At 50.5% G+C, this 12,954-nt stretch overlaps 1 protein-coding gene across 1 annotated transcript; it reads left to right on the top strand.

The window, feature by feature from the left end:
* The first annotated feature begins 2,891 nt into the window (after positions 1-2,891).
* ap5s1 (adaptor related protein complex 5 subunit sigma 1) lies at positions 2,892-5,468 on the top strand. Its single transcript, XM_037485917.2, has 3 exons — positions 2,892-3,147; positions 3,827-4,118; positions 4,200-5,468. The coding sequence occupies exons 1-3, from the start codon at positions 2,966-2,968 to the stop codon at positions 4,326-4,328; spliced, it is 603 nt and encodes a 200-aa protein (XP_037341814.2). The 5' UTR covers positions 2,892-2,965; the 3' UTR covers positions 4,329-5,468.
* Positions 5,469-12,954: the final 7,486 nt, after the last annotated feature.

Raw genomic sequence — 12,954 nt, forward strand, 5'->3', positions numbered from 1 at the left:
AACAACTCCTGGGACCCAAGGTCTTTTCACATTTAGAATCGATACAAACTCATTAACTGAAATGGAAACGCTTCTATTCAACTCGGCTTTACACGTCCAGATTTAAGGACCCTTTTAGATTTTAGTCGAGGTTGTGGACCTGCTGGTTCTCTCAATGCAAACTAGACTTCCCACTTGTGAACTCTCACAACTAGAACGCGTGCCGCTGTGTTCGGTCTCTTCTCTGTGTGACGCCCACACGCTGCAGCGCCCGATTTTTTTTTTTTTCAAATTCTCCCCCTCCGTCGTGGGGAGTGGCCTCTGCTGCAGCAGCAGCAGCGCGTGCCCCCGCATAGAGATCCACATTCCTGTATGCCGGGGGAGAGGCCGTTCCCCCTCCGACGTGTCCCGACAGTAAAGGAGACGAAAGTCCGAGGGCGTGTGAGCCCTCTGGCTCCCGGGCCCACGTTTTGAAATCAGGAAAACGGCTTCCTATCGGCCGCGTGGGGAGCGGGCGCCTCGGCCTTCAGCTGCACGCCGCGCGCCGAAATGCTAATTTGACAGCAGAGCAGTTTGCTGTGTTGCGCAATGTAACCTGAAAATGCTCTCTGTGGTCTTAACGAGTCTCTGTCAATGAGTCTTTTCCATTCAAATGGGCTGTTTAAGGGGCTTCTCACCTTCACGGCAGCCATACATAATGCAACACTAGCAGGGGCCTCATGAGGAGACCTTCATTCTCCACGTCAGCAGTCTGGTTTAAAATGGAGATGAGGCCGTGCAGGTCTCTTCAAACATAAACGAGCCGCGGGCTTCAATAAATAGACCCTTAATGTGTGCTGTTTGTCTGAATCAATACATATAAAAACTAGTTTGGGATGTTGAGTCTTAAGTGTTTTGTCCATTCTTTTTCTCTCGAGTTAAAGGCACAGTGACATTTCATGAGATGCGTATTGGCTTGACGAGACGTTTGAATCTCGTATAAAGCTACAATTAGCGTAGCTTCGGCCGACGTGGGGACAATTGATTTTCTTAGTAACACGTATTCTTTAGTTAATCCTATCAGGACTGGTTTCCGTAGCCAGGCCAGCTGTTTTACTCTTTCCATTCCCTATGCTAAGCTAGGCTAACCGACGGCCGGTTCATAAAGACATGAGAATGGCTTCTAGCTGCTCATCGAGACACAATCTTCCTCCTGGTGTCGAGCAAGTTTCAACTCGTGGCTTTTCTTTTTATTTTCCAGCTTCAGAGACCTGCGATGAGTCAGCAGCATCGAGAGCATCATGGATAGCATGACTAGCATCATGATTAGCATCGTGGCTAGCACGACTAGCATCATGATTAGCATCAAGGCCTGTCCTCACTGGAGTGGGATTGAAATCCAACAGTCCCCTGCAACCTCCCCCCCCCCTCTATACCCCAGGCCTGTCCTGTTTCATACCCCCCACCCCGGGGTCCTGAAGGCAGCTGCCTGGCTCATTCAAAGGTGGCCTCACAGAGCTCCGGCCCGGGGGTGTCACCTTTGAAACCCCCATCGAGAGTAAACTGACGACGACGGCTCTGTGGTTTCTAAAGGAAGGGCGGCGGCGGCAGGGGGGGGGGCGGTGCTGTATGAACTGTCTTCTTAAATATTATGGAGGATTAAAACGGTTCTTTTGTTCTGCTCTGTGCACATCCTCTGCAGGCTGAGATGATATCGACACACATTCAGGATGTTTTTGGTAGTTGTCTTCTGCTTCCTTCATTTCAAAGCCGTGGACCCTCCCCTTCGCCCACATCCTGTTGTTGTTCTTAGTCAGCTGCTGTGTTTTCAACAGCAGCGAAACTTGCGTAAACCTTTTTTTATGCTGCATAAATTCTACGCACCTCTGCTTTTTCAAAATGTGAACTTTGACATGCCGAAATCTGGCTTCACTTTCACTTTGAGTTTTCACACTGATTGTGGTTGATCATTACTCGCCTGCAGCGAGCTGTGGGTTAATCATCACACCAGGCGTGAGCGATTGCTTCTTCCTGTCCACACCTTTTCAGGTGAAGAGTAGTTGAGTATTTTTAGGCCTCCTGTTCAGACCGTGATCAAAAGAATTGGTTGCAGAGAGTCTTGTGATGGTACAGATGACGTGAAGCTATGGTCGTTAGTTAGCATAGCGTGAACAGAGGAATCTCATTAGTTTTTGATCTACTCAAGGCCTAAGGTTCATCTGCTGGGGACCATGAATGTATTAAATTCAATATCTGAGGTGCTTCAGGGACCAAAGTGGGGCAGAGACAGACATCGCTATCCCTTTCAAAAAATGTAACCTGATGGACGCAGAGAATGTAAAAAATCTAAATGTAGAATGTAAAACCGCTGCCTCGGGTCCTATGGTGCAGAGGACGAGGAGGTCAAAAGGACGGTGGAGTGAATGTCTTCTGTTATTTCTTTTCTTCCCCTCGCTGTCACTTCTTCACACACACACACACACACACACACACAATAGCACATACACACACACACACAGAGCGGGGCCTCTCAGAGTAAAGAAGCGTGACCCGCAGCAGCTGTTGGGTTAACAGCTGCCTCTGTTTGCCCCCGAAACAATCTGTGGTCTGATCTCTCACTCAGCCTGTGAACATCTACACAATTCCACACTTGCTCAGTCTCTCGGTTCCTTCTAATCCAATTGAGGTCGAGCTGATCACAATTAGTTCCTTTTATTAAGAAGAAAAGACAAAAGAATTCCCTTGTTGCAGCTTCACAATTGCATTGTCTTTTTTATCTTAATTTTCTGGCATTTTAGATAAAAACATAAACATAAATCTCTAGGTTTTAATCTAATCTGATATGATTTGCTACGATGTAATATAATATGTAATTAATATAATACCAGGGCGCCATCTGGTGGCCCAGACAACGCACAGCAACGGTTACCAAGAGCGGTCAGCTGACCAACCCGAAAGTGATCAATCGGCAGCTCGGTTTGTAAACACGGTGCGCGAGACGTTCAGCATGGTTCGCTGCTTCCTGATCCACACCGTGTGCCCGGTCGCTTCTCTCGGCCCCGGGGAGAGCCGCGTGCTTTACTCCCGGGTCTTCGGTCCCGACGTGGGCCTCTGGTCCGACCGGAACCGGGAGCTGAGCCCCGAGGAGAGGCGAGTCCTGCAGAAGGAGACGATCATGGTGGTGGCGAGGTGGGTGGTTGTTAACGGCTTTTAACTCTCTGCCCCCCCCCGATGTGCAGTGCAGGTAATGCAGGAGAGCGATGTCATTCCTTCCTTGATTCTTCTATTTTCAGGTGTTTCACTTGTTTTGTTTGTTTTTTTACGTTTGAGAAGAACAGCGCCCCCCTCCGGCGTCCCGCTGTATTACCTCTACCTCCTCCTGCGTCCTGCTGATTCCCTGATTGCACACAACGTCAAAAGCATCAAACAAAGCCGGTGGAGGCTGTCAATCTTTTTTTGCCCTCGCCTAATTTGTTTTCAGTGAAAGGGGATTTATTTCACAGTGTGTGTGTGTGTGTGTTTTTCTCATCTCCCCCACGGCAGCCTGTAACTGCTGATTACTGCTGTCAAAAGCAAAGAATCACTTTCTGCGGCTTCGTGTCAAGTAATCACAACAATGTGATGCTTTATTTGTGTATTTCTCATGTTTGTTTTCCAGCCTGAAGGAGAAGCAGCCCTCAAACAACTTATTAATACGTGTTTGAGCTGGTAAAATTCTGCACTGTGAGATCAAGCGAAGCGAAGCATTGTCTTCTCTTCATTGTAGATCAAATAATATATATATATTTATACTGTTGGCATATGGTCTAATCTTAATCCTGATCGAGATGATTGCATCTTCCCCATTTCTCCTTGCCCTGCGGCTCAGGCAGGTCCACGGCGCCGCCTCGCTGTCCCGGGAGGCCTCGGGTCGCCCGCCGGTGGAGGCGGCGCCCGGCGATGAGGCGCTCGCCCTGCAGGAGGCCGACGGCGGCGCGGTGCGCCTGAGGGCCGGGGACCCCTTCCCCGAGGAGACCAGCGCCCTGTGGCTGGCCGTGCAGAGCCTGGGCTTCACGCTGGTCTGCGAGCCCCACGAGAACCTCCTGCTGGCCGAGGGGACCCTGCGGAACCTGACCCGGCACTGCCTGGAGTCGCTGCACATGCTGGGCCAAGGCAGCGAGGTGAGCCACCGACGACCGCCCCCCCCCTGCTGCGAATGCTTGAATAAACGCGTGTTGATCTCCTTGTTATCGCCCCTCCAGGTCCTGCTGAGGAGCAACCGCGTGGACGCTCTGCTCAGCCGCCTGCTTCCTCACGGGCAGCTCCTCTTCCTCAACCACCGCTTCGCCCACAGCCTGGAGAAGGAAGCGGCGGCCTACGCGGCCAAGTGAACCCGGGGAGGAGGGCGTGGGGTTGTCGAGGACAATGACGCAGCGTGACCTTGGGGAAGCCGTGCTTCACTGGGAACCTCAGAAACACGCCTTTTGTTCCCGGTGAGGGGAGGGGGGGGGGAAACGGCCCCCCCCTGTGTGTTTTCCGTGGGTTGCATGAAGGACGGTTCAGTCCGAACCCTCTTTGTGTCGCTCTGAGCTCTGAAGAGACGCCACCGCCGTTTGGGCGCCGCTGCTCCGCGGAAACGTCCCCTTTTCCTGCTGGAAAGCTAGAAAGAATCTGTCTGGATTCCAACATCAATTCCTTTGATCTTCCATAAAGATAAATAAATAAAAAATAGTTTTAAGCACCGCCAAAGGCGTTTTCTTTGAAACTTGCGTACTCTGCAATCAAGGACAGACGGTGCGTTTTTCCAAAAAGACGGACCCCCCGGGAACACTCATTAAAAATGACAGAACACACAAGGGAAGGATTTAGTGTGTGTGTGTGTGTGTGTGTGTGTGTGTCACATGGGGAATAAAACGTGGTAAATGGAGCCGGGGATGTTGGCGAGTAGCTCGATTTAACGTAGAATCGGTCAAAAATGAGGTCAATCGTCACTTGAAGATGCTTCCGGTGTCATTCTTGTGAAATGGTGTAATTCTGCGGTCGTAGGTGACGACCTTCCTGCCGGCACCACTTAGCTTAAGTATCCCGACTCCAGGGGCCACACGTTTGGGGGTTAAGTGGGGAATCGTTTGCACCGTTTAGCCCACTCGGGTCCACAGTGTCTCCGTCCTCACCTCCGCCTTATCGCCGTAGTAACTATCAGGTCACTCACTTGGGGATGCAGTGTTCAGTGCCATTTTCAAAATACACTTATTTCATATGTTCGTAAGTCGATTCCTTCCAAAGAGGATTATTATTTGCGAGCAGCGTTTGGCAAACGCATTTTATCAAAATAGAGTTTTTGTCATTGGGACGTGAGATGTTTGACCTTCACTTTGCGGAATGAAGCGGAGCAAATGACACGAGAAGCTTGTCTCTACATCCGTCGGCTGAAGGTGGAAAAGCTTCTCACCTTAAATCTGAATTCAATCGTAGACCCATTAAATTATTTTATGACATCACAAATTTTTGGGGGCCAGTCATTGGCGCGCACACACACACACACACACACACACACAGTGAGAGAAATCCTGTAACTGCTGAAGCAAAAATATTTTGGTTATAGACTCTTGATTTTCCAGTTACATAAAAGGAAATGAAGGTCTTTCTTTTACCAGGTCGGGCTCCCTAGTTGCTCACCTTACCTGGAATATTCTTTCCTTACAGAATTCAAAGTACTGAAACTGTCCCCTTTTTCACTTGAGCACATTTGGTTACGTGGCCTCATTAACGTCACTCGGTTGAACCTGCACAGGGGGACGTCCCCACTAGGGGGCAGTGTGTCGCCTCAGTCTGCCGATGGGTGACAAACCATGAATCCAGAGCACCGATCCACCAAATCAGGAAAAGCTTAAACAATTTTAAAAATGAGCTGCGCGACATCAAACAAACGGGCGCCGGGCTTGTTTTCACGCGCGTGTGTGAATTAGCTCTAATTAGAGATGCGCCGACACAGGAAGTCGGTGTCTGGCTGCACGTCTGATGAAATGCACGAGCAAATGTCAAGTGTACGGTTTCTCCTTCGTCCCCCCCCCCCCCCCCCCCCCGCCGATTGTCGTGTGCGTTTCTGTTCAAAGAGGAAGACAACGGTGCCACCTGCAGCCCTCGGAGAAAGATGCCCTCTGTCCAACGTCTCGGGCCGAGGTTCTGGAAAAAAAAAAAAAAATCTTCTCAGGACCAGAGGAGGTTCTTCAAAGCCTCGAACACGAAGAACAGCGACTTCTCCAATGACCCTGGTTCCACTTCTTCTGTAACGTCCGGTGACTCAAACGTGATCGATTTGAGCTTCAACCACTCGACAAACGAGCAGAACACAACCAGATGGAGGTTGTTTCTCCCAGTTTCTCGAGGGGGGGGGCAAAGGGTCAAACTGCAGATGCAGCAGGAGGAGAAGGTCCGGGGAGGTTCTCTTCTCCTCGGCGAGATGTGACCCCCCCGCTGCCCTCGCGTTCACTCGTCGTCTGCAGACCCAAGCTGACATTGTCACAGTCCATCTCACATCACTCGCTCGGGCTCTTCTTCATGCCTTGTGCCCCCCCCTCCCGACCCCCCCCCTCCCTCTTACCGGCCTGAAGCTGCAACAAAGACTCATTTTGACTCATTGAATTTGGAGGCCGGCTATTGAAGACTCCGTCTCGCTTAAGGACGTTCCTCTTAATATTTCCCTCTCCCGCCTCATTAGATGTCTCCCCGACTGGTGAATGGATGAAATGGGACACAATGCCCCAATCTCTACGCCGCCTGACGACTTATTCACCTCAGCCTCCGTCAAGGCGGGGGGGCGTGAAAATACCCAGAGCGCCACGTCTATCATTTAATTTCAATCACCTTTCATGCGTGCGGCCCGAGACTTTCAAACGTTCCTCCCGGCAGGCGGAGGCCGGGTGGAGGTTTCTGCCGGGGAGGTCGAGGAACGCGGGAGGCGCCTCTCTCACGGGCTTAACACGCGGCCGCCACTGGGCCGCCACTGGGCCGCCACTGGGCCGCCACTGGGCCGCCACTGGGCCGCCACTGGGCCGCCACTGGGCCGCCACTTCTTCTCCGCGTGGGTTGTCTGCTGCACCTCTGCACGTTACAGCTGAAAAACAGCCACCGCACACGCAACCATTTGCTCGGAGAGAATTGAATTGCCGTTACCCCCCCCCCCCCCCACACCGCCCCCCCCCCCCTTGTAAGAGAGATGTTCTTCCTTAGCATCTCAAATCCTCTTAGATTTCCAATTTCAAGCCATTTATTTCATGTCCCCTCCCCAGCCGCTGAAAAAAAAATAGCAACATTTCGACAGATCTTGAGGCGTCTTAAGGTAGGGCTCGTCTGCGTGAGACCCCCCCCCCCCCCCCGCCAACCCCCACCACTTCAAACAACTCAATTAGCTGTACATGCAAATCAATTCTTTCCTGAGCTTGCTGCACGGTGAGATTCCTCCGTGGGTTTTGTTGCTCGTTATAAACGAAAAAGGCAACAACAACCAGAAAATAAATGAAATCTTTCCTATTTCCTTTTTTGCCCCAACACAAACACACAAACACACAAATTGATTTGTTGATCAGTAAATAAACCGAGTGATAAAATAACCCAGACGGAGAAAAAGGCCACGTGGTGCTCTGCATTACGTGGCAAACAGGAAGCCATCTGCCAGGGCGGCCGCCGGATTATTCTTCGCCGTTTATTTAAAAACCAAAAGACAGACAGACGGATGCTCTCCTCACTCCAAAAAAAAAAAAAAAAAACTCCCCGGACTTCTGACCGAGCGGCGTATTTAACCACGAGCTCATTAGGAAAACCCCCCCCCCGAAACCCGCCGCCGCTTCAACGCACCTAATTGGTCGTTAATGGCGTTTTTTTACATCATCATCGTAATGATGGCAGTGATCACATCGAGCACACGGCGACCGGCCCTAAAACGTTACGACCCCCCCCCCCCCTCCTGTACATTTACATCTCCGTGGGATGGCGGACTCTTTTAATGGGAAATGTCACAGTGAGGCCCGTGTTTTGTCTCCCGGAGGGTTAACGGGTCGAATCCCTTTTCCCACGCAAACACCAAGCCGTACGTCCATTAAGAGTCGTCGCTGTAGGTTTACTCCTCGCTCTCCTCCTCCTCGCTCTCCTCCTCCTCCTCGCTCTCCTCCTCCTCCTCCTCCTCCAACCGGACGCCTCTTTAATGGAGCTTTTCAGAACTTTTTGAGAGCTTGGTCTTCCATGCGGTCCTCTCTGTGACGCCGCTTTGGTTCCCGTCACATTTCCTGAAGTCACAGGATCTTCGGGGGGCGCCGCTTCTCTCAGTTGCTTCGCGGAAGCGAAACCAGTCAATTTGCACGCCCCTTGAAATATGAATGGCGTGAACGCCTGCAGCTTTTTGGGGCCCCGACGCCGGTTCACCGCAGTCCATCAGCGGCTTCGACGCGCTAAAGGGCCTCATTAATGGCTGCTCTCCAGATTGAAACGAGAGAACTTGGATTATTCATTTGCGGAGAGAAGAGCGGCAGGACAACAGGAAGTGAGCGGGGTTTTGTCCCTGGGGGGGGGGGGGGGGGGGGGGAGCAGGAGAAGGAAGGCGTGTCCTCTGAATATGTAGGATGTCCACACAGTGCAACGCTGCCTTCTTCTCCTTTTCTTTTTTTTTCAGGATTGGAAGCAAGGATTTAATTACTTATACTGATAAAAAATATAATTATAACAGGCAGCAATGAAATAATCATTAGCGAAGGTAATCCTCATGATGAATAGATAAATTGCCATCACTATCGGTGGAGGAGTTTCCTTGAATTTATTATATTTGGTAATTAAATATAAATATTATGACTTTATTCTCATTGAATTACTGCTTTTGTCTCATCTTAATTTTACGTTCCTCTCGAAATATTCCGACTCCTGAGAGAGGAAAGATATGTGGTGAATGTGCTTCCTGAATGAGTTCCGATGCATTGGATGTTTCCTTGAGGCGGGACTGTGACACCTGCACATTCAGAGGGGTGATTTCCACCAAACAAAAGACGCCAAAGAGGAGAGACGTGCCAGTAAAGTGTTGACTCAGCACAGATAACGAATGAGAAACGGGAGAATACCCGAAAGCACGACCGCCTCACTGCACACGTTTCATTACATTTTCACATTTGGGGGGTTTCGCTTTACATGAATGAAGAAGTACTCACCAGTTGGTTTGATCAAAATCGACCAAAATGCATCAAAATCTCCCCGAATCAGTCTACTTTCTACTGACTAATGGACATTACATGTTGTTGTTCCTCGTTGTCTTGGGGGGGGGGGGGGGTCCGACTGCGTCCTCGGGTCCCCTTGAGGGCCACTTAGTTCTGGATCTGCATCCAGCCCCACGAATACAAGAGCCAAACAAGTCGTGTCCATGCAGAGGAACTATTAATTAGTGAATAAACACACTCTGCTCCTCTCACGTTAAAGCCCCCCCCCCCCCGCCGCCGCGTTTTGTGCACAGTAACGGCGTTTTAAAGAGGGGGGAGGGGGGGGTGGATGGCAATCAGAGGAGGGAAAGTGGGTCAGTGGAGTCACACCGGGGGGGACGAGCAGCCGAGAGCACCGTGCAGTCACCCAGGACCCCCCCACCCCCCCCACCCCCTCCTCAAAGCGAGCTCCTTTCACCCGCTGCTGTTTGAGGAGGCTCGGTGGGGGCCGCATTCATTTCTAATGGCAGCTTAATCATTACCTACGCGTGGGCGGGTTGATGCGTTTCAGTTTCTTTGGAAATGGCTGCTGCTGCATCATGGGAACACGGTTTTGACTGATTTTTTTTTTTTTTAAAGCGGGCCACCTGTGATTCAGTGTGCAATTTATTCCAAAATCAACAATGTGTGGATGGGTGCAGGATGTATCCATCAGTGAGGGAGACCAGGAGGGTCTCTGGAGACACGTCTCACTCACAGAAATGTCTTCATTTCGTTTACTGAGGAATCACGTGGGCTGCTTTGATCCAGATAACCCTACTTCTTCAACATCTGGCCTCATCGTTGCCAAATTTTACTTCGAGGTTTTAGTCAACAGCAGCTGAGTTGTATATATATACAGTATATATATATAAAAGGGTTTTGTATCTTGTTACCTGGTCCTCACAGAGCTCTTCCCTCTCTATCGGACCTCTCTCACCAGTAAACATCTGTCTGCTTTCACCTGAACGTGAGAGAACGGGAGACACGGAGGCGCTGATGACGAGCTTTCAGAATGGCGAGGTAGAAACGGCCACTGTTCTCGCTGAATAACGCAACACCAGCGGCGCAAAGAGGAGCCTCGGGAGTCCTGACTGATGTTTGCGCTCCGCAGAACAACAGCCAGGTAAGCTGCTGTTTTCCCGCTCACACGACGCTTCAATGTTGTGTCCCGACAGCGGGGGGGGGGGGGGGGGGGAGGATGGATGGATTCACATGTGGCCGTCATCCATCAAACCCCCCCCCGAATCACCTTTCCATGGCTGCGGGTGGACAGCAACATTTGATTGCTCGTTTACTCAAGAGGAGAAATATGTGCGTCCTCGCTCATTAAAGCAGGTTTCAAAGAGTTTGATGTCATGTGGTCACACACCGAATGTGAGTCTTTTAACGATTTCTTTTTTTCTGACCCATTTTCTAAGGCCAGTGTAGAATGTAGATGCCACAGAGGTCTAAAGGTGGGAGTAGAACCCAGGACGTCATGGTGCCTCGTGGGCTCAGCATGTCTGGGAGGGGAGTCCAGAGAAGGCTGAATCGGAGCTAAACTCTCACTAACGGTTCCTCAGAGTCCACGAGTCCATTAAATGTGGAGGTTTGGGCCCGGTCCAAATCTCCTCTGAGGCCTTTGTGAACTGCGGTGAATCTGCATTTCTGCAGACTTTGCCTGAAGGAGTCAGCGCTGAACGCGGCGCCGGAGGCTCAAAATGAGGTAAACTAATTGGTCGGCGCGTCTGCAGCCTGGAATATAAACCTGAAGACAGATTCATTAAGATTCTGATGAAACATGAGAACACATTTAAAATCTCTTCTTTTTTTTAAATTAAATGAAGAACTAGACCATTTAGCCTATTTAGCTTCATGTGGCCATCTACTAAGTAGTTGTGTCTACTGCTGGGAATAACCAACTAATACTAACCAAGCTCACAATGAGATGTTCCACCTAACTGGTGACATCATATTGGTCCCGATTACTTTTTTCATCGTTTTGCATCATTGAAAAGGAACTTTAACCCACTAATTCAAAACTGATTTTGCCGTTAAATGTGACTCTCAGCCTTTGCTGTAGACAGTCTGATATTAGTTTGATATTGTATGTCTCCTTTAATCCTTTGATTTCACCAGGAGGAACCTGTTCCTCCGCTGTGGCACGACCTCGTCCCACTGAGTCCCGACAGCGGCCATTAATCGACCCCCCCCCCTTCACCCGCCGGAGGAGCCGCAATTAGCCGACAATGCGTAATCTCAGTCAATTTCAATTTCACCTTTTGTAGAGACGGTTTGCGAACACAAGGGGTTAATTACCCCCCCCCCCTCTCATCGGCAGTATTGATTGGTGTTTCCCGCCCGCCTGTTAATTAAAGGTGACTGATTTATCACCGGGGGCGGAGTGGGAGATAAATGATAAGCGTGAGTGGTGGAGTTATTCCTCCGCTGCTCAACAACCTGAAGCCCCCCCCCCTCGCCCCCCCCCCCCCCCCCTCTGAGTTACGCCTGTGCCTTTTCTGTCGCTTTGCATTCCACATGCTTTTTTTTTAACCTGTGACAGGTAGACGCCCAGCAACACCTTCTTGTTGTTGTTCTTCTTCTCCTCATGTATTTTTCATGATGCAGAGAAGGTTATCGTTCTCCTGGACTGAAGGAAGACACCTCCCCTCCGGGCCGTCTCGCTGATTAGAAGACACGCCCCCCCCTCCTTGTCCTGTTTGGGTGGAGAGCTCCATCGGTGGCGGGCGGCCTGCTGCTCGGCTGCACAGGTGTGGCGGTGCGGCTTAGCCGTGAAATGGAGGCGGGCAGAGCTGCCCTAATTGAAACCCCCTCCCCTGTGAGGCGGAGGAGATGGAGCTGTAAAAGAGGCCTGTAATTACTGAGGCCACTAATGAGAGATAATTAGGTCATATGGCAATGTCTCTACCCGGGCTGCAGAGATGTGGTTAGGAATGAAAAAGAACCCAAGGTGTCCGAGCTCCTGTTGCTCATCAGCATTATGCACCATTAAGTGAAATGAACAGTTCATTAGCAGGGATACGCTATTTGAAAAAGGCCCTTTTATTCATCTCTAGCAGAGGGAATACGACCAGGACTCCTGAAGAAGTGAGTTCTGCATCTTTTCTGTGTTTACCTGAAACCAGCGAGTCTTCCTTTATTGATTTTTTTTTCATAATGTTCTTTTGTTCGCTCTCTACAACGACTCTGCATCACGTGGGCGTAAAACCTATTATCCTATTGTTTGGGGATCAAACAGAGAGCTTTTACTAGACGCCAGTAGCCCTTGTTGTCTCCATGGAAACCTATTTTTTCTAAACTCTGATTAAAACCTCAGGTTAAGCGAACCCTTGCTGGTAGAACTCGGCCGAAGAGGAGTGAGGAGTCAAAGAGAAGTGAATCCACGTAACGAGGAGAGGTCCTCCAGCATGAGGTCCAGCATGAGGTCCAGCATGAGGTCCAGCATGAGGTCCAGCATGAAGTCCAGCATGAGGTCCAGCATGAGGTCCAACATGAGGTCCAGCATGAGGTCCAGCATGAGGTCCAGCATGAGGTCCAGCAAGAGGTCCAGCATGAGGTCCAACATGAGGTCCAGCATGAGGTCCAGCATGAGGTCCAGCATGAAGTCCAGCAAGAGGTCCAGCATGCAGTCCAGCATGAGGTCCAGCATGAGGTCCAGCATGAGGTCCAGCATGAGGTCCAGCATAAGGTCCAGCATGAGGTCCAGCATGAGGTCCAGCATGAGGTCCAGCATAAGGTCCAGCATGAGGTCCAGCATGAGGTCCAGCATGAAGTCGTAAATGAGCACAACAGATAT

Source organism: Pungitius pungitius, chromosome 14 (assembly GCF_949316345.1).
Source record: "Pungitius pungitius chromosome 14, fPunPun2.1, whole genome shotgun sequence".
NCBI classification, from domain to species: Eukaryota; Metazoa; Chordata; class Actinopteri; order Perciformes; family Gasterosteidae; genus Pungitius; species Pungitius pungitius.